Raw genomic sequence first — 19,994 nt, forward strand, 5'->3', positions numbered from 1 at the left:
CATTGCCCATCACCCATGTTTGCCGGGTAAACCAAGCTCATCTAGAACTGTAGCTTATCTGTCTTCAGAAGAGCATCAGCGGTAGCAGCAGTACATCATCACCAAACAAGCAGAGACATACATAGCACACGCGATCAGCACACACGCAATGGAGTCCACAACGGCTCCACCAACCACGTCCCCGCGTCTCCCCTCACCCCCACCATTCGCCGAAGTCCAAATTCCACCGTCGGATCCAGCCACCTCATCAAGCACAGGAAAACCGCCTACACCCTCCGCAGCAACCCGCCGGATCCGCCCAGGCACCAAATCGCGCAACGTCATCGCCGGCGCACCCCTAACCTCCCTGGCCGAACTCGATAGCGCCTTCCAGCTGCAAGAGCACCTCGCCTCGCTCCTCAGCAACATCACGAATCCTCCCGGCTCCGACCAAACCTTCCCATTGACGCGCGCGGACTGCACGCGGCTGGCCACCCCCCCGGAGGGCGTCGAAGAAACCCTTTGGTGCTACGAACTCACGCGGCGTCTCACGCGCGACCTGAACGTCCTCATCGTCGCCCTCCTAAACGACGGATGCACCGCCGCGACATGTCCGGAGATGCGCGCCAGCGAGTGGCAGTACCTATGCGCGGTTCATGACTCGCCACAAAGCTGCTGCGCCATCGACTACTCCACGCACACGCTCGACCATGCGGCGACCATGCTCACCAGCACCAAATTTTTCCCCAGCAGACTGTCGCTGCAGCATAATAGTGTTAAGCACCTGGCTAGCATCTTCAGGCGGCTCTACAGGATCTTTGCGCATGCGTGGTTCCAACATCGCCCGGTGTTTTGGGAGGTCGAGGGAGAGTATGGGCTCTACCTGTTCTTCAAGACCGTGTCCGATAGGTACCGGTTGATTCCACAGGACAGCTTGATGCTGCCTCCTGAGGTGGAGGGGTTGAAGCCGGGGAAGAATGGAGAGCTGCTGGCAGACGATGAAGAGGAAGAGGAAGAGGAGTTTGAGGAGTGGGACCGGGGGACCGGGGCGAGAGGGCACCTGGAGCCGGTGGACGGTGGCGAAGAGAAAGAGGACTCGGATGAGGAGATTGAGGGGGAGTATAGCGACGAGAGTGATAGCGATGAGGAGATGATCGAAGGTGAGGATGATGATGTTGACATCATCGAGGACGAGGACGAGATACAGGATGAGGAACAGGAGGACTTGGAGGGGGCAGAGTCGCAGGTCGAGAAGGATGCAACCGACAAAGAGGAAACACCGATGGAGGGAACAAAATCGCCGGCTGATCCGGAGGACGATGAACAGAAGGAAGTCACCGATGAGGGTGAGGGGAGTGGAGCAGAGGAGAATGAGAAGGAGGAGAAAGAGAAGGAGGAGGAGAAAGAGAAGGAGGAGGAGAAAGAGCAGGATAATGGGAAGGAGGTGCAGGAGAAAGAGAAAGAGGGGGAGGAGAAGGTGGGGGAGAAGGATAACGAAGACGAGCCTACGGGAGAGGAGAAGGCAGAACCGAAAGCTATTACAGAGTCGGAAAGTGAAGAATCACCAGCAGCAGCGGCGGCGAGCGATGAGATGGAGAAGAATCACGCGGAAGCCAGCTCTGATGCTGCGGCAAGGCAAGATGACGCGGAGAAGGTTGACCCTGAATCGAAGCCGGAGGCCAAGGAGGAAGTGAAAGAGGAAGAACAAAAGAAGGAGGAGAAGTGATCAAGCTTTTGGGCGTGATGGCGTAACGGTTTTTTTCCTGTATAGTTGTTTGCTCAAGAATACCCGGTGTTGCTCAATAGTTGGTGGTTGTAGTATTGACGGGTTGGGTACTGTAATTTTACGTGTCCCTGTATTACTAGAATCGATGGAGTTTTGTTTAAGTATATGGTCATGTCCGTTCACACTTCAAGAAACACATTTGATGGTGTCATTCTTTGCGTTCGCCATCTCTATCTTGAAAAGTGGTTTCGATAGCATCCGTAAATCATGCATTTCCGAGCCTGGCAACGACGGCAGCCATCTCCTCGTCGGGATAGATCCTGAAGCCCTTCTCTTTCGTCACCGAAGCCAGCTGCACATTCTTGGAATCCAGCTTCTCTTCCATCACCTGCTTCAGGGTCTTCAGCACTAACGTCTCGGCCTCCTCGAGTGTCAATGACTAGTGGCAGTGTTAGGTGTACTGTCGAAGAGGAGCGTGATGGGGGGCAATATAAACCTTGTGGTACTCGTTCTGCAGTTCGGCCTGAGCTCCCTCACTTCCAGATCCGATCGCCTTTGCATCGTACCTGTAGAACGTACCGGAGGGCTCGGCGTGGTAGCTACAACTCATTAGTTTCCGAGCTCCTCAACACATCTCGCAGCCACTCACAGCTGTGGGCCATCGTCGTCGTAGCCGGCAATCAACAGCGCAACACCGAAAGGCCGCGACATGATGCTCTCCTCGCCATCCGCACCTTCGCCGAACCTCAACGCCAAATCACAGATAGCCTGGGTGCAGGACTCGACACGTAGCGGCTCGTTGTAGTGGAAGCTGTGGTTCTGCGACTCGACTCTCGCATGCTCGATCATCGACCGCGCATCCGCTTGTAAGCCGGACATGGCGCAGCCAATGTGCTTGTCGATTTCCACAATCTTCTCGACTGAGGACGCTTCCAGAAGCGGTGAGGTGACTCGTTTCTCCACGCCGATGATTACTCCGTAGCCGGTCGCAACCTAGAGATGCGAATTAGAGGTTCGACGCGGGCATGGCGGGGTAGGTAGGAGTGCTGGGTTTCGTACCCCGATGGCAGTGGAACCAAGCTTGATGGCCTCCAGAGAGTACTCGACCTGGAACAGACGTCCCTCGGGAGAGAAAGTGCTTCGGACATATCAGCGGGGATGGTTTGAGAGCTCCGGAAGATGGAAAGCGTTTACTTGATACCACGATCTAGGATTCATTAGCTATGGTAACGACGGCGGGACAGTGGGGGAGTTGGCGAGGCAACCTACCATATTCGGAACGAGCAATGAACATATTGGCGATGTGAAGCTGCAGATGGCGATGGAGATGTAGAAGGAATCGGAGTTGGTAGTGAGTGGGATAGAGGTGATGATGATGTTGTTGTCTGCTTAGTTGGGTAGCAATTGGAGTTCTCTCGTGAAGATGCGGCTCTTGATGATCCATATAAGCTAGTTCTGATGCGGAAAAGGACCCCCGTACGCGAGCAACCATTGATTTGATTGCAGCGATGCGGACATCAACAAATATCTGACATCGCGTCTACTTGCACGAACGGAAAAAGAGATTCACCACAACCGCGAAACAACAGCTACGGAAGAATGGCCTCTTCTTCGTCATCGCGCGCCGCGCCGGAGACACTCAGGCGAGGCTCGAATAGAGAGTCGGTCGCTACGTCGAACTCGCGAAACAGATCTTATTCTGTGAGAGGCACAAACTCTCCTCCTTTGCGAAAGCCAACTACGAGGGGTACAACGAGGACTGCTGCCACTCCGACGACGACGGAAGTACGACGAAGTGAGCGCACTCATATTAGCACTACATACACTTCGACGAGGAGGACGCCCCTCAAGGAGGAGAAGTACAGACCACCGTCGCTGCCAGCCCGAACCTCCGGAAGCTTCAATAGGCCAGGCACAGCTGCTTCGCAACCGACCCCTCCTCGTAAATTCTCCCTTAAGAATATATTACCTTCATATCATGGCTATCTTATTGACTGTAAACAGCTTTACCACCATGGAATCCGGAAGCCTCTTTGGTACCCCACACAACGGCGCCGTTGGGTTCGCGCATGTCGGTTCCGCCGCTGTCGTCCGTACTGCCGCCGTCGAGAGCACCGGTCCCATTGGAGGGTATGTCGACCGACATGCAAGAAGCTTCGATAATTGAGGATATATTGTTTGTCTTTATGGTTTGTAAGCAGCGGTTCCCGCGTAAATGAGCTGTTGACTGACCGGTGGATGCGCTACAGGGCTTTGAAGGACAATATATCCGCTTCAAAGATGAATACAACCCCGCCAACGAAACCGACCGCCTTCTAGGACCCCAATATAAGCTAGCGCCAGGGCTGGACCCGTCGTTGCGAGATCTCACCATGACCATGTTGAAGATGGCCACGTTCTATGGTGGCGTGGATGCGTTTGTGGAGGTGCAATCGAGAGAGGAGTTTGGAGTTGTCAACCACGCGCTTAGTGCCGCGATACGGAAACTGTTGAATGAGTACCTTGTGCTGATAGGCCAATTCGAACACCAATTCCTCACCAATCCCTCGTTTACTCTGCACATGTTGCATCTGCACACCATGCCGACATCACACATGCTTGCACAGTTGTACTCACTAGCCAATGAGATACTGAAAAAGAACTCAATGCTCGAGGATGATGAGGACGACTCGATGGATGATTTCGACGATGTCGATAATATTATTGAGGCGCTGAGGGAGGGCAACGACGGGGCTGCACTGCCGGGTTCGAAAATATGTAGGGGTGGTTCTGTGCTGGCGCTGCTGACGGAAAGGTTGAAGGCCATGGCTGGAGACCCGGCGGCGAAGACACTGCTGAGCTTATTGTTACGAGAAGCATCACGCCCGTACATGAGCATGTTGAACGAGTGGCTTCACAAGGGGATGATACACGATCCGCACTCGGAATTCCTCGTTAAGGAAGCAAAGAGCATCCGGCGAGAAAGATTGGAGGAGGACTATACGGATGAATACTGGGAGAAGAGATATACCGTGAGACTGGACGATGTCCCACCGCAGCTCGAGAATGTCAAAGACAAAGTTCTGCTGGCCGGGAAGTACTTGAATGTTGTGAGGGAGTGTGGTGGTGTGGATGTAAGCAAAGAGATGACCGATGTTCCTAGAACATTTGAGGATATCAAGTATGTTTTACATGCCTTCGTGAGTTTGGCGGAGGTGCTAATCGGTATAGGTTCTTGGAAAACGTCAATTCTGCCTACGCTCATGCAAATGCATCACTACTGGACCTGCTCTTGACCACCCACGCCTTGCCCGCACGCCTCAGGTCGCTGAAGCACTACTTCTTCCTCGACCGTGCGGATTTCTTCCATCACTTTCTCGAGATGGGCCATACGGAGCTTCAAAAGCAAGCAAAGAAGGTCAACGTCTCGAAGTTGCAATCTCTGTTCGACTTGGCGCTCCGTCAACCTGGATCCATTGCAGCGTCAGATCCGTTCAAGGAGGATGTCAAAGTCAGTATGAACGAAGTAGACCTGACGAAATGGCTGATGCGGGTTGTCAACGTGTCGGGTGTTGAAGAAGGAGCCATGTCGTTGGATGCTACCTCACATGTCGCTTCCACTAGCGCCGATGACAGACCTATCACTGGACACAATGCGTTGGAGTTGGATTATAGAGTACCGTTTCCTCTATCACTTGTCATCTCTCGGAAAACAGTACTACGATACCAGTTATTGTTCCGACATCTGTTGTCACTGCGGCATTTGGAAAGCCAGTTATGCTCGGCTTGGAGGGACCACACGTCCGTCTATACATGGAAGCATAGATCGAAATATCCCGAGGTCGAGAGCTGGAAACGTAGAGCATGGACATTGCGAGCGCGGATGCTGGTATTTGTGCAACAGCTCTTGTACTTTTGCACTATGGAGGTAGTGGAACCAAATTGGTCGAAGCTGATGAAGCGACTGGACGAGGTCAAGACGGTGGATGAGCTCATGCAACACCACGTTGATTTCTTGGATACCTGTCTCAAGGAGTGCATGTTAACGAACGCGAAGCTGCTGAAGGTATGCATTCCCTAATCCCGGCTGTACGCTAGATAGAAACTGACCGCCCCGCCTAGATCCACGCGAAGCTCACCACAACATGTGCTATGTTCTCCTCGTACACCGCATCCCTCTCCCGCTCCCTCATCACTGCCGACCCGGAACTAGCCTCGCCATCCGCGCGGTTCGAGGAGGGCGCGAAGGATGTCCCCTTTGATCCCGAGAACATGGTCAAGCTCAACGAGAACCTTGGGAAGTACGAACACAACTTCAGCCGGCACTTGAAGATCTTATTGGATGCTCTCAACTACTTTGCTGCTACTGAGACGGTCGTGTTGTTGAGTCTCTGTGCTCGGCTGCAGATGGCGCAGACCAGTAACGAGACGGCGGCGCAGGGGTTTGTTGCTGTTGCACGATAAAGTGTAGTGGAAGTAATGTTGTTTCTTTCTTGTTCCCTTATGGAAGGACATGGATTGCTTCTGCAATTCGACTTTCGACTCTTTTTCCGATGTGTACAGTGCTTGGTTTACTTTACGGGGCGTGTGGCTACTTCGTTTGGGCGTTTTGAGTTGTCTTCTGTCTGTTTTGATTCTGGCGGGAGTTGAGTTATGTTGATTAAGAAAGAAAGCCTTATGCAGAGAGGGAACATCAATTGAGTGTCGTATACGGCCTGTCTAGACCATGGCGACCAAAAGCCTTTTGCCGTTGCCATGACTGCACGCCTGTTGAGTGATCTATGATGACGAAGGCTAAGGCTTGATCATATGCCTCTCGTCATGCGCACGTGACCCTGCTTGCCAAGTGTTCTAATCTCAGCTATCCACCGGTCGCCGCGCTGCCCCACCAAAGCCTCCACGCAAAGCACTCCCAGAGGAACTTGCAATTGATGCGGCGACAACCGGCATAACTGCTCTGAATGTGCGTGTGATGTTCTATTCCACTTTGCCTTACTTTGCTCTACAAACAGCGTGCTTCGTGCAGGGGAGAGATTGACTGAAACAGACTGAACCCTTCCTTCCAACCAAGCAAAGCAAGCAAAGCAAGCAAGGACACACACACACCACACACCAACGCCGCCTACAACTCGACTCCCACGCGACGAACGAACGTCTACGATAGCAACACCTTTCTTCTCCACCACAATCACTACACCTACAACCCTCGCCAGTATGAATCGTCAAGGTACGCCAGTGCTACCCACCACCACCACCGTACCACCGCCCCCACCAGCAACAGCTAACCTGTCCCCCGCGCTTACAGGACCAGGTCACCGACCGATGGGACTGTCATTCCCGCAAGCATCACCAGCGCTACCCGCAGGCCGCGGCATTCCTAATGGCAAACCCGGTTTGTCGTTCCGGCGGGGGAGGCGAAGGAGGGGGGAGGGGCTGTTTGCTGATCGACTGGTGTATAGGAGTAGGAGGTTGGTCCGGCGCTCCTCCACCTGGTGTGCCCACGCCCGGTGGTGGGAGGGGGCTCACATTTAGTCAGAGCGTGGGCGGACCGAGTCAGCCGAGTACGCCACTGGACATGAAGTGAGTGGACCCTCTGTGTGTGGGGTCCTGGAGTGCTAATAGGTGTGCGGCGGGAAGTGAGTTTCCAGCGCTAGGTGGCCAGCCGCAGTCGAATCCCGCGCAGGTGTGGAGTCGGATAAATACGCAGAGCCCTCGACCGACACAGCAGCAGCAGTCGCAACAGCAGCAGCAGCACGATGGAGCGTTCGGCGGTGGTACGGTTCAGAAGGACTTGTTCCCTAGCATGGAGGACTACAGGACTGGTGGCGCGAGCGGCGGGCCGGTCGAGGACTTTCCCGCGTTGCCGAGGACACAGACCGGGTTAGGGGATATGGGTGCGCTTTCAGCAAGGGGAATGACGAGTAGGCTTCTGCCGCAGCTGGATGGGATATTGGGACAGCCGCAGGGCGTTCTACCGCTGGGCGAGGTTGAGAAGAAGGTTGGACTGTGATGCTCTAGTGGGGCTGGGGGGATTGTTAGCTGACAGCTCTGAAGAACATATTGAAACCGGGAACACTCAACGGAGCTCCTGGCTTGACCGGCGCACCGGGTATCCCTCTGGGAGTGCAGCAACAACTGCAACCGCAACAGCAACCATCACGGCCGTCTCCAGCGCCTGGACTCGTCCACCCCAGCCAGCAACAGCAGCCGCCGCAACAGCCGCCGCTGCAACCTCAACAGACACTGCAAAAACCCGGCGCGGTCATGAACGGCGATATTCCTTCCTCCTCTCCAAGTCCGTACTCTCCACAATCGACCCGAGTTACAGAAAACGAGCGATTCAGCTTAAGCGGGCTTTTCTCGGCGATGAGAAGCGATACCGGTGAAGGCTCGTCGTTGGCAAAGGGACAGGATCTGATGATGCTGGGCTTGGATATCAATTCGCCGGAGTGAGCATTCCAGTTTCCATTGGGTTGTCATTGATTGATAGGTATTTGACTGATACACTAGCGGTGCGCTGTGGCCGTCATTTTCATCGCCGTTCGCGGAACTGGAGAGCACTGCCGTGGAACCGGATTTCCAGTTACCACAGTGCTACACCGTGATTAATACCCAACCGGTGCACTCCAAGATTGGTAGCTTCTCGGACGAGACGCTATTCTACATCTTCTACACGATGCCTCGGGATATCATGCAAGAGATTGTAGTTGCTGAGCTGTAAGTTGTTACCTACTCGAGCTTCCAGGTGCGCGGGTAGGTGTTGACCCTGCGGGACTCTAGGGCGGCCAGGAATTGGAGATATCACATGTTGCATAGACTTTGGATGACGAAAGATCCGACGGCCCAAGTCGAGCAGTTCTCTGAAACGGCGGAGAAGGGAGTCTACGTCTTCTTTGATCCGATGACGTGGGAGAGAATGAAGGTAAGTTTGCAGATCACATCGCTCATTAGCAATTTGGACAGCTTTACTAAGCAATCGTTGTAGAAGGAGATAGTACTCGAATACTCGCATCTCGACCCTAGGACGACGGGAACATACCTCGGTCTCCAGTCTGGCGTTGGGCCTCTCGCGGGCTTGAGCGCATAGGTACTCGGCAGTATTTGATGCTCCATCCGTACATTTGAAATTACTCTTCTATCTTACCGGGCGTTCACCACGTTGATTGTCGAGCGGGCGGTTGTCTAGACAATGGGAGGTGTGGGCGTTGATACATTTTCTTCGCGTTTGTTTCTCGTTTAACTTTTATTGTGGTTAGTTGATGGTGTCTGGCTGGTCATCGCTAGTGTTTTTACGGTGTGAATGCAAATGCAAACAGGCGGGCGTTGTGAATCGTGACTCGTGAGATGAGATGGTGATGCTGATGACTGATGACTGTGGGGAAAGTCCGATGGTGCATACGAGCCGGGGTGGTGATAGGTCTACACTCGACCGAGATGTCTATCTATACGGTAGAGAAGATGCTCTAAGATACGGCCATGTTCAATTGAGGACCCTGAGTTGTGCTCTAACCGATGCTTCTCGCACTGATACTCCGAGAGCTCGATCCTTTTTCGCCCGGTTGTCTATCTATCCGTTCTCACGACCGCGGTTTATAAGGAGATGGCTGCATCGTACCATCTCTTCTGCCCGATGTTGTCACCAACAAAACTAGCTGCTGGTCCGTGCGTTCGTTATTTCTTTTTAGTTCCGCTTCCCATTTCTGACTCGACTTCGATTTCCAATTCCCCACACAACAGACCTCCACAACACAACCAGCCCACATGTCGAAACCATTTCCCTTCATAGACGCTGCTGGTAGCACGCCGTCGCCGCCAAAGACTGCACCGCCAGCTCCTGTCGTCGGTTGCGAGAAATTGCTGCAGCGCATCACCGCCGATATCGCCAGTGCAGGTGCCGCGACGATGATTATCGCGCCTCGTAGGGTCCCCTAGCTGTCAATTACGAGTGGAAAAAGTGGAAGCTGATGGAGCGGACAGTCATATGCCTCATAGACCGCAGTATAATGGAGAACGCATCGGGGAAGACCAGTTCGGTGCTCGAGAGTGCGAAACTGCAGTTCAAGACCATCGTCACCAAGCCGCATAGGTTCATCTTTTCAAAACCATTTGCGCTCATATACGTGAGTTCTTCCTCGGCGAAGAAAGGAACGCCGGAACGCCGGAAGGAAGGCAGCGGGTGAGATTTAGGACTAATGGGAAGCGACGGAACAGATGACCTACTTTGGAACGTATATGACCGCGAACACAATCGATACCGTCTCTGCAGTGCGAACGGGTGGCGATATCAAAGTAGTCACATCAGGCACGGAGAAGTTTCTTGCGACATCTACGTATGGCTTTCCCTCTCCTCTCCCGGCTTATGGTGGTGCTGATTCCGTCACAGAGCAAACATGTCCTTGGGCCTAATCAAAGACCGCAACTTCGCCCGCCTCTTCGGCACTGGCACGCCTCGACCCGTTCCCTTACCATCCTTCGTCCTCTTCTCCATCCGCGATGCCATGACCATCATGTTCAGCTTCAACGTGCCGTCCCGGGTCTCGCATCTGATGCCGAACGCTTCGCCCTTCATGTCCTCGGAGTCCATCGCGCAGTTCGTGTCGCCCGTGAGCTGCCAGGTGCTATCCACACCGCTGCACTTGTTCGGCCTCGACCTCTACAATCGAGGCAGGAACGTCACCTGGAGGGAGCGGCTCCAGATGATAAAAGTGAATTATTCCCAGAGTACGCTGGCGAGGATGTGTAGGATTGTCCCTGCGTTTGGCTTTGGAGGCGTGACGAACACGAAGGTTAGGAGGAGTCTGTTGGAGAAGATTGAGGATAGCGCGTAGGAGAAGGTTTGGCATGCATACACGGTGGGTTGAAAAGTCGCTGTTACGATTTCGTTCGTTCGTTCGGACGGGCATGGGATGGGATAGATGGGCGTTTTTGCTGCTGCTGCTGGTGTTTTGATGATTGCCTTCTTGTTCGCCTCAAATTCTTCTTCTGATACCGACGCTGATATTGGCTGGCTGGTTGATACCACGATGATTTTCCTTCTTCGGCTTCTTTTTGTTTGATAGATAGACCTTTCCTTTTCTTTTGCAGATCCGCGCTGGATCGCTGTAAATAAAAGTTGGCCATTGCGTTGAGCATTACCGCACACATGCACCCTAACCTCATCCCATAGGGCCATCGGCCCATCGCTAGGGTCCACCCACCCGTAGTGACTAGAGTATCGTTAAACGCGTCGCGTCCCCTCTCCCCACCACCGCCCACACCCACGACCACCATGCCGACCGCACCCCCGCCCAACAGCACCACGACCGCGACCACCGCGCCCCCGGCCCCCTCTACGAATGAAAAGCGGCGGCCCGCCACACACGCGCCCCCGGCGCTCGAAGCGCAGACCTCGACGGGCTCCGTCAACTCCAACGGCCTGCACGCGCACGAGGGGATCGAGGGCATGGGCTGGGACACACTACCGCTCTCGGTTCTGCACAGCTACCGCACCGCATACCACCTGTCCGTCCCGTCCGCGTCGGAACCCTACCGGAACATGGTGCTCAACGCCGGCGTGGGCCGGCGGAGTCCGGCGGGACGGGGGGGCGGCGGCCGCGGAAGGGTCGCGAGGGAGGTGCTCGCTACCGCCGTGAGGAAGAATTTTAATGCGCAGCCGATCGTCGAGAACGAGGTCATCGTTAATTTTCTGTACTCGGTCAAAAACCAAGGTGAGTCCGGATCGTTTTGCGGGGAGAGGGGGGCGGGGAGCTGCGCACGGCTGGGGCTGATAGGTGGACTACCGGCAGATAAGAAGTTTCGATTGAGGTTCCCGCCGCAGAAATAGCGGAGGGATGGGAGTTTGGAGTTTGGAGTTTCGTTTCGTTTCTTCTGTGGATGTCTGAGAGCAGTGGAATTACCCGTGTTGATGGGGCCCGAGTGTATGGTGTATATATGAGGATGTGAATTGTATTGATATCCTTCCTGCTTGCTGCTTCTAAGGCTTGGACTGAGGGGGTTTTCGCGAAGGCATGTTTGAGCTATGCTAGAGCTCATAGATAGGCCGCGTGAGGGTGAATAGTTCATCGGATCTCACACTATCCGTAGCCGGTTGTCGAGTGATCATGACAGTATATCTGGGTCGGCAATCACCCCAGGCTCATCCGTAACCGTTTCAGCAATGTTTCTCAGGCTTAAAAGTACACCCTTCTACAGTCCTTCTTTACTGCGAAGGGGCTTGGTTGCTTCACACAGTCAATTATAGATATTTGGTACAGATGGTGGCAGTGGGTACGTGCCCGAGGCGGCTGGGTATGAGGAGACGGGAACGAGGTGGAAGTCAGGAGTGAGTGAGTGGATAAGCGGAAGGGAGGTATAGCAGACGCTACGAGGTAGGGGGCAGGGGCCGGAACAGGAGGGTATGGTACCTGCGGTCAAGAAAGGCCATCTTTTTACGGTTCTAATTTCAAGCCAGCTAGCAGCCGGCAGTAGATGTGAAATCCGTGGAGTGGAAAGGGCACGGGCATTGTACCTCCCTATAGATTTAGATTCCTGGTCCAATTTTGGTGTGAAGTTCTTTTACAAGAAGAAATACCGGGTTTTGTATGGAATTCATGCTCGAGTGCACCAAACTCTCGCGAGATGGTGACTGATTTTTACTCTAGAGTTAAAATGTAGTGGTCTCATGTACTCGGTCGGAGCATGAACTTAAGAGTGAGAACTTTTCGGACCTGGAACTCAGCTGTTCAGCTAGGTACGATTCGAAATACGGGCCTCCGGACCGAACTCCACCAGCAGATAGCGTGTCCCACCGGGATATCTCCTGCGCCATGCGCCTTGGAAACTGACGGGTGGAAGAATCCATGGTCAGTAGGTAAGAGATGTAGTGGTACAATGAGACACATGTCGTCACTCACCGTCTAAAACCTCACTCGCTCTTGCAGTTCTCATTCACTTTTGGAAGCCATGCACTTCCAAGCCTCCTGGCTGCTCCAGTGCTCCTTGACTCTTCTAAGCCTCACAGTATGTACTCATTTACGTTTGCAGCCCCAGGCCCTACTTACTCTCTTAAGCCCCATTCCTACTGGCCCAGAAATCTTGCCGAGCAAAGGGACCGTAAATCTCTATCGACACGTCGCATTCAAGACGGTACACCCACATGTGTGAAAAGGAGGGCCAGAGCTCGTGAAGTGTGGTCTGATTTGCTAGCATGTACAGACGCCGAGCGAACGGGATGCTTCGCCTTCAGCCCACCCATGCATAGCAGTTCTCAGCAAGACCCTCCCAGGTTAAAGGTGTGCCTTCTATGATGGTATTCTACGGGGTGCGGCTTGTTTTGTTCGGCGTCCTTGTGGGCATGTTTCGGTAGGTATCCCGTGCATAGGCTCGATAGCATCATAGGCGGCCGGTGCTTGGGCTTCTATGAGCTGCATATCGGTATACACTTGATTGGGAAGGCGGGTGGTGGAGGAACAATTGGAGAGAAAGAAATACGAGGATCCGGATCCATTGACCAGCGACAACTCAGTATTCAGAGCCCCCGAAAGCGTAACCTCAAGCTCCTCAGAGCTATCCGGAAGCTCCTCAGAGCTGTCCGGAATTGTAACCTCGATGAACAAGTCACCGCCGTTAACAATTGTTACGATCTGATCCACATTGAAATGGGACGAATCCGGTAGGAACTTCTTATACGGCTCTAGAGCCGGCGAGTCGGCAGTATGCCAGACACGCATGTGGACCGTGGTCCAAGAGTCGCTCCTCCTTCGCTCCGTCGGCTTCTGAGCCGTGTGATTGCGTCCATTGTAGCTTTAGGTATTATCTCAGATAACTGACCTGTCGCACAAAGTCATTAGCGCTGTTACTTCAGACCGATTCTTTCCAACAGACTTCCCTAACATCATCATCTTCAGTATCGCTAAGCTTAGCAAACAGCTCTACAACCACATGCTGCCTACCTACCTCTTCCAGTCGCTTGCTTCTCCTGGCTACTAGCTACTGGTTCAACTGGAACGCGCACCTTTTCCCATGCGCGCTGAGAAAGTGACCGCTGAGCCTGCCGAGGATGCGTCCACTGAACCTTCCACGGGCACGCCCACCGAACCTGTCAAGAGCACATTGCTCAACCTACCGAGAGCGCGGCTGCCGAGAGCGCGCCCACCGAACCAGGCAAGAACGCGTCCACTGAGCCTCCCATGAGCGCGCCCACCAAGTCTGCTGCTGAGGACGCGTCAACCGAGTCTGTCAAGAGCGCGCCCACTGTGCCTTGTAGACATCTTTGACTAGTGATCAGTCCGATATTGGATATTGTTGTCTTCATCACTGTCGTCGTCAGGAGCATATTCAGCCGTAGACGTAAGAAGAGCTGCGAATTTTGATGACTCTGTCGGTGCGTGCTATTTTCGGAGGAAAAGTGATCTTGTTGTTCTCCATTATGGTTTCCGTGATTTCTATCGACTTGATCTTTGTCGAGTGTACTGCAATGCTCTACATCTGCCATTCCCACGATGCTTCAGGAGTTCCAGCCGCACTAACCTAATCGACTGATGTTCTGCTGCCGCGCTGGCGCTAACCAGAATCACGCTAGTGTGTTTCACTGAGCGGTCGGTTATCCGAGATAATACGGTAGGCGGTTTGCTGGTGGTTTCGTTCTCGCTACCTCCTGAGGTGGGAATGTTTGACATGTCGGGGGCTGTTGTAATGCTAGGTACTGCAGCGGCAACTTGTCGTTTGTAGGAATCCGTGATGAGCTCTGCTGTTCGCTCCTCCACTGCCTACCAAATCAAAAAAAAAACCATGACCGCACTCTGTGCAAGTCGTCTCGCCCCACGGACACAGTCCGCACACACAGAACCCCGCCGGGGCACGTCTGACCACCTCTAGGGACCTCGCTCCCGTCCCCAGCTTCCTCTCGTCGGTATTTTCTTCCCCACCCCACCACCGCCGGGGCAGCACTGCCCCGCCAATAGCTCAGCAACGGATGCCCGTAGGCACTTCCATAGGCGGCCTGGATCGAATCTCTCTCGAGTGATCCGGACAATGTTCCACCCGCGGATTTCCCTCCTTCGATTCGCCACCGTGGATCTCCCACTCAGGGTGGGATAGGGATGCTGAAAGCGGGATCCTTCGTTGTCCGCATCTGTTGCGTTATATATGGAAATCATTCCATGCCACGGTGGTCGAGTTCTGGCTCTGGTTCTTCCCAGGGGTTCTTGTTCTTCTTGTTCTTCTTCTTCTTGCTCTTCTAAGCTGGGCTCTTCTGTGGCTCGCTCAGCCCCGGCCCCGAGCGTTGGTTTCATCATCCGTCGCTTCGTGTTCCGGGCATCCCCGGATATCGATAGGGATGGGGAATGTGATCCGTTCGGTGACTTCAATATTAAGCCACGCGAACCGCGAGTGAACGTGGAGCCTCAGCTCGATGGCAGGTTAATCCACCCACCAGAGGCCATAGCCCCCGGTAGATCACCTGTCATCATCTTCTTCTTCTTCTTCTTCTTGGTCCAGTTTTCTGGACAGCCTCCGCCGCCGCTTCCGCCGCACCCCGTCGAACACTGAAAGTGTTTCTGACGGGGACAAATTTTTGTCGGCTGGCTTCACGCCACTTTGTTGAATCAATCAGCACGGCTTCTAAGGAAGGACTAACACTGACAGACGTCGCGAACCAGTGCAGTGGATGGAATAGAACTTACCGTACGAGCCCTTAATGGGGCGAACCTGGTTACCACAACCGAATCTAGCTTCGGCGTAAACTTTATCGGCACTGAGCCGAGCCGATGCCGATTGCCCCGAGGGCCGAGGGCGGAATGTTGATGGTTCCAAGTAGATCGGTTGGTGTAAGCCCTCAACTGTTGTGGAGTGAAGTGGAAAGAAAGGTGGCACGTTCATCGAAACTGTCGACTGTTGTGGGGCGAAAAGAAAGAAAGAAAGAGAGAAGATGTCTTTCGGAGATGGTTGCGGTTGTGGTTTTGTGGTGGAAAACCGGCGAAAATGTGCGCTACCGTGCCCCAACGCCGAACCCTAAGAGCAGCCGCTCAGACACAGCCCTACGCAAATTCAATTATGTATAGCCCTATGTAACCGAATTGCAGTGAGTGAGCAGTAGTGCTATGTACACGGATATTTGATATCGGATACATCGCAGCAAGGCGGGCAGCGGCGCCACATCGTGCCATCATGACAGCAATCCGCGCCCAAAAACGCCCACGCCTCTCCCTCCAGCCTCACCAGCAGATTCAAGTGCCAGGGCAAATGCCCCGGCGCATCTAGGTAGTTACCACCCATGTACAGTGCGCCATCGCCGCGTAGATCCAGCGCGTGCGGGTAGCTGCATGCAGATATCTTGTCGTAGGCCGAGGTCGAAGAGCACGTACACTTCTGGGGACTGCGAGGAGGGCAGCGAGAGGTAGTCGGTTGGGAATGGAGTCACGGTGAAGAACCGCCTGGAAGTGCGTGCGTGCGGGGAGGGGGGGCATGGTGGGACCGTTGCCGCGGGGGTACCTACCTAGGTATGGCCCTCGAGGGGGGGCGAGTATGCCGACTTATTTGTAGTGATAATGATGGACTGGAGGGGATGAGGCCGAGGTCCTACGGCTTCTACTGGTCTGGCCACGGTTGGGGGTTAATATAAGTACCACACCTATGTCAATCGAAGATCTTCACCCCACCCCATGGCCGGTAAGTCTAATCCTTGGATCGAGGATGACATCTGATACATACCTGTGACCAGCAGTCCGAGCTTGTATCCCTACTCTGGGTGTATCAGTTCCATCTGTCCTGAAGATTTGTTACATCCAGAAATCAGAATCGAACTGCATCATCCGCAGTCGAGTGATTTATCATGTCACTTGACCGGGAATCTCATCTCCCCCACCAGGTAATCACCCCCAGCATAAGGCCACCACTACGATCATCATCACAATACTGAATGCAGACAGCTGCAGGATTCCTGGCCAAATCATCTTCCGTACTAGGTAATCCCCCGACTCTACCTAGATATTCGAGTTCAAGTTGAGTGTTGATCGAGTGATTCCTCATGTAAAGTTATCAACACTGTGTTTGAACTTTGAAGACCGATGTTTCGTGCATACCGCAGCGATCAGGGAGTTTAGGTACGTATTGGAGTGAGAAAGACGGTGATGGTGATGGTGAAATGAGTTCAATGATCATGAGTACCTACTTCGTACCACGGGTGGTGGTTTCTCATCCATCCGTAATTAATCATTAGCCAACTAAGTAAGCAAACGCTTATTCCTCCTGTCCTGAATCCCGAATCCTCCAAACATAGGTAACGTTACAGACGACGTCTATGGCATCCAATGTCCATTCCATCCCCCAGCATTTCATGCGTCCCTTTACTCCACCGCCCCTCCTTATCCTTATCCATATCCCTATCCGGAACACATCCCCAAGTTCCAACAAAGCCGCTCCCAAACCGCGGGTATAAAAACCAAGCCAAACCAAACCAAACCACAAGCCACGCCTCACGCCTCACGCCCCGCAGAACCCAAAACAAAAAACAAAAAGCAAAACGCAACCGGCCCCAGCCTGCCACCGCGTACGAGTGAGTAGGTAGTCAGGCATTTCAAGCCATCCGTATGTAGGTATTCCAATAAAACAAACAAAAAAAAATCCCACCCAGCCCCCATTCCCCCCCCGTCTATACAGTGTTCTCGATCCCGCCCAAAACCGCAGACCTATGCATGCCCATCTTTATGCCTACATTTGGCATATAGGTAGTGGGCTTCGTGGGGCTTCTATTCGCGCGCTCCCTCTTGAGGGCATCCAGCTCGCGTCTCAGCGCCTCATTCTCTCGCTGCAGCTGGTCGAGTTTACTTCTGCCTGTGTCACCCGTGGCGTCCTCGTCCTCGTAGACACTCAGCTCGTCCTCCATTCCCCTGCGGAGAATGTCTAATTTCTCATCAACGAACTCATCGCGCCACTCAGCGTCCTGCACGCGCGCCTCCATCGCCGCGCGCCGCGCGTCCTCCAGCCGCGCCTCCATCTCGTCTGCCATCTCCTCGCGCACGCTCTGCTCGATCATCAGGCAGCGGTCTTCGGCGTCGCGCCAGCGGCTCTCAGTCTCCTCCAGCTGGGCGACGAGACGGCGGATTAGCGCGTCTTTGCTGAGCGTGTTGGGCCCGCCACCGCCAACGCCGCCGCCAACGCCGCTGCCGCCGGGGCCCTCGGTGTCCGAGAGGAGCTCGGTGCTGCCTGAGACGGTGCGGATACTGCGTGGTGGGGGCGGGTGCGACACGATCGCTTCTTTGGCGAGCGCGGAGTATTTCAGGACTTGTAGCGTCGGGTTGTAGTCGCCCATGGGGTCCGCGGTGACGAGGATCACGGCTTTTTGCTTGGATATGCCAGTGAAGGTGTTGGAGAAGAGGACTTCGGTGAGTTTGCTGCTTCGGTAGGGCGGTTGGCTTGCGCTCCCCGGCTGCTGCGACGCGAGGCATTGACCGAGCATCATCAACGACTTGTTGATGCTCCCCGCTTCGACGAGTTGGCTGCCCGCGGTCTGTGCGTTCCGTGCACGCTCCGAGCCCGCTAGGTCAACGATGTGCAGTGAACTACTGTCCTTCTCCACCCCGCGGGAACTGAAGCGCTTGATCTCGATCTGCAGGAACGCATGGGATCGGGACGAGGACATGTTCAAGTTCGTCGCGGAGACCTTCCTGCACGTCTGCGCGTGCTCGACCACCTGCAGCGCCTCGTCGTAGTTGCTAACGCACACCTTCCGCAGGCCCGCAACGACCTTCTTCTGCTCGCGCGATGTCTCCCAGGGGGACTGTGTGCTCGGCTTCTTGAACAGCAGGGCCTTCCGCCGCGCAGCGGGGTTGACCAACGGCGATTCGTCCAGCAGATCGAAAATCCGCTCGTTGTAGAGTTCATACATCGAGATGAGCACGGCATAGCCGCTCTTTGGGTCGCCATCCACCAACACCTCCTCCTCTCCCTCCAGCATTGGTTCCACCGGCGTGGTCGCCGCGATACTAACGCGCTTCGACGTGCCGGCGGCATGCATGACCTCCATCGCGGCCGCGACGCGGGCAAAGAACGTTGGAGCATCGATCACGACCGCATCGGAGTTATCGAACGAGGGCATATCCAGTCGCTCGTAGTCGACCATTTTCCCGCGCAGCGCAGAGAACACCACGTCGAGTGACAGCTGGATCATCCCCCGCTGCTCGCTGTTCCCGAGAATGGTGTGCGTCTTCCCGCTCCCCGTCACCCCCAGCGTCGCCATCATCCCGTCCTTCCCCCGGATCGCATCGTGCACCAGCGGCAGAACAGTGCTCCGGAACACCTCCAGCTGCGGCGACGCCTCCGAGAACACTCGCGTGAACGAGTATTTCTCGGCGGTGCGGGTGCGCGCGCGGTCCGGCGGCGTGAGCAGGATCGAGGTGCCTTCCGGACCCGCGGTGATGAAGCGCGAGGAAGCAATGGAGTGGCTTGAGGTTGGCCGGAGTCGTAGGTATACTTGGAAGTATTGTGCGGGGGTGTGGTGGCGGTCGAACGGCGTGTTGGGACGCTCACGGTCGATGCCGGGGGTTTTGGCGCGGCTTGGGCCGGGGGTTTTGGGGCGGTCCATTGCGTGTATGTGTAGATCTTTTCTCGTGGGTATATGGTATGCGTAGCGGAGGGAAAGCGGGATGTGTTTGTGGATGCCCGTAGTGGAGGAAAAGAAGACAGAAGTTGGCAGGACAAGCTCCAGGGTGAGTACTACTAAACACGTCAACAAGGGCCGTTGTCAAGGACAACGAAGCTAGCTACTTATCGAAGTGCAAATGCATCACAACATCGCATGCAGTGGCACCCCTTGCCAGGCAGCAGAGGATTCGTAACCGTCCAGTGTCCACCGCATCTCCGTCCGGGCTTCCTCTCTCGAGTCGCAAGCCCGGCAAACAAAGGCAGGTCCAAAAGTAAACATTGCTGCCTCCAGGCTCCGCCCCTTCACTTGCAGGAGTGGAGCGTAGTGAAATAGGCAAGTCCTCTTGTAACAGGTAACTCTAGTTACTGCGCGCCCAATTCCCGGCAACGCTCTCCGTCGTGTCCAGTCTACCGCGTTCAGTCTGTCCTGTGCTGTGCTGTCTGCCCAGTCCTGCCCAGTCCTCCAGTCCTCGTGGCCGAGGGAGAGAACGTCCGGAAAAAGAGCCCGCCTTGTGTAACGCCAACCCCAACCCTCGCTCATTCCCATTCCCATCTCCCTTCCTCCCTCCGTCGTCGCACCCACTCTCCTCTCCCTCCTCCACTCCCCTCTCACCCACCTCACACCTCACGCATCCACATCTCGCACACACACACCTCTCCCACACCCAATTCCATAACAAACCCGACAAAA

The 19,994-nt window shown here is 54.6% G+C and overlaps 7 protein-coding genes across 7 annotated transcripts; 5 read left to right on the forward strand and 2 right to left on the reverse strand.

The window, feature by feature from the left end:
• Positions 1–85: 85 nt before the first annotated feature.
• Positions 86–1,859, forward strand: BZA05DRAFT_408394 (Mob1/phocein family protein). The gene has a single exon (XM_051484706.1). It carries the CDS (start codon positions 149–151, stop codon positions 1,703–1,705), a length of 1,557 nt encoding a protein of 518 aa, XP_051336356.1. The 5' UTR covers positions 86–148; the 3' UTR covers positions 1,706–1,859.
• A 111-nt stretch (positions 1,860–1,970) lies between these two features.
• BZA05DRAFT_421462 (nucleophile aminohydrolase) lies at positions 1,971–2,999 on the reverse strand (the record flags this gene model as incomplete). Its single annotated transcript, XM_051485721.1, has 6 exons — positions 1,971–2,144; positions 2,202–2,304; positions 2,355–2,698; positions 2,765–2,843; positions 2,900–2,912; positions 2,975–2,999. The coding sequence occupies 6 exons, from the start codon at positions 2,997–2,999 to the stop codon at positions 1,971–1,973; spliced, it is 738 nt and encodes a 245-aa protein (XP_051336357.1).
• Positions 3,000–3,837: 838 nt separating this feature from the next.
• BZA05DRAFT_342564 (gamma-tubulin complex component protein) lies at positions 3,838–6,148 on the forward strand (the record flags this gene model as incomplete). The annotated part of the gene is made up of 4 exons (XM_051481037.1): positions 3,838–3,894; positions 3,955–4,865; positions 4,916–5,750; positions 5,807–6,148. 4 exons carry the CDS (start codon positions 3,838–3,840, stop codon positions 6,146–6,148), a joined length of 2,145 nt encoding a protein of 714 aa, XP_051336358.1.
• A 605-nt stretch (positions 6,149–6,753) lies between these two features.
• Positions 6,754–9,020, forward strand: BZA05DRAFT_408402 (uncharacterized protein). Its single transcript, XM_051484707.1, has 8 exons — positions 6,754–6,911; positions 6,990–7,076; positions 7,144–7,264; positions 7,322–7,682; positions 7,739–8,133; positions 8,198–8,401; positions 8,465–8,606; positions 8,670–9,020. Exons 1-8 carry the CDS (start codon positions 6,899–6,901, stop codon positions 8,769–8,771), a joined length of 1,425 nt encoding a protein of 474 aa, XP_051336359.1. The 5' UTR covers positions 6,754–6,898; the 3' UTR covers positions 8,772–9,020.
• Positions 9,021–9,162: 142 nt separating this feature from the next.
• BZA05DRAFT_149569 (uncharacterized protein) lies at positions 9,163–10,833 on the forward strand. Its single transcript, XM_051478988.1, has 4 exons — positions 9,163–9,602; positions 9,662–9,804; positions 9,896–10,014; positions 10,068–10,833. The coding sequence occupies exons 1-4, from the start codon at positions 9,446–9,448 to the stop codon at positions 10,510–10,512; spliced, it is 864 nt and encodes a 287-aa protein (XP_051336360.1). The 5' UTR covers positions 9,163–9,445; the 3' UTR covers positions 10,513–10,833.
• A 43-nt stretch (positions 10,834–10,876) lies between these two features.
• On the forward strand, positions 10,877–11,875 carry BZA05DRAFT_149573 (uncharacterized protein). Its single transcript, XM_051478989.1, has 2 exons — positions 10,877–11,391; positions 11,470–11,875. Exons 1-2 carry the CDS (start codon positions 10,953–10,955, stop codon positions 11,505–11,507), a joined length of 477 nt encoding a protein of 158 aa, XP_051336361.1. The 5' UTR covers positions 10,877–10,952; the 3' UTR covers positions 11,508–11,875.
• Positions 11,876–17,312: 5,437 nt separating this feature from the next.
• BZA05DRAFT_427045 (P-loop containing nucleoside triphosphate hydrolase protein) lies at positions 17,313–19,244 on the reverse strand (the record flags this gene model as incomplete). Its single annotated transcript, XM_051486043.1, has 2 exons — positions 17,313–19,104; positions 19,171–19,244. The coding sequence occupies 2 exons, from the start codon at positions 19,242–19,244 to the stop codon at positions 17,313–17,315; spliced, it is 1,866 nt and encodes a 621-aa protein (XP_051336362.1).
• Between the last annotated feature and the right edge of the window lie 750 nt (positions 19,245–19,994).

This window comes from Tricharina praecox (genome assembly GCF_024521635.1).
Source record: "Tricharina praecox strain CBS 144465 chromosome Unknown BZA05scaffold_27, whole genome shotgun sequence".
NCBI lineage: Eukaryota > Fungi > Ascomycota > Pezizomycetes > Pezizales > Pyronemataceae > Tricharina > Tricharina praecox.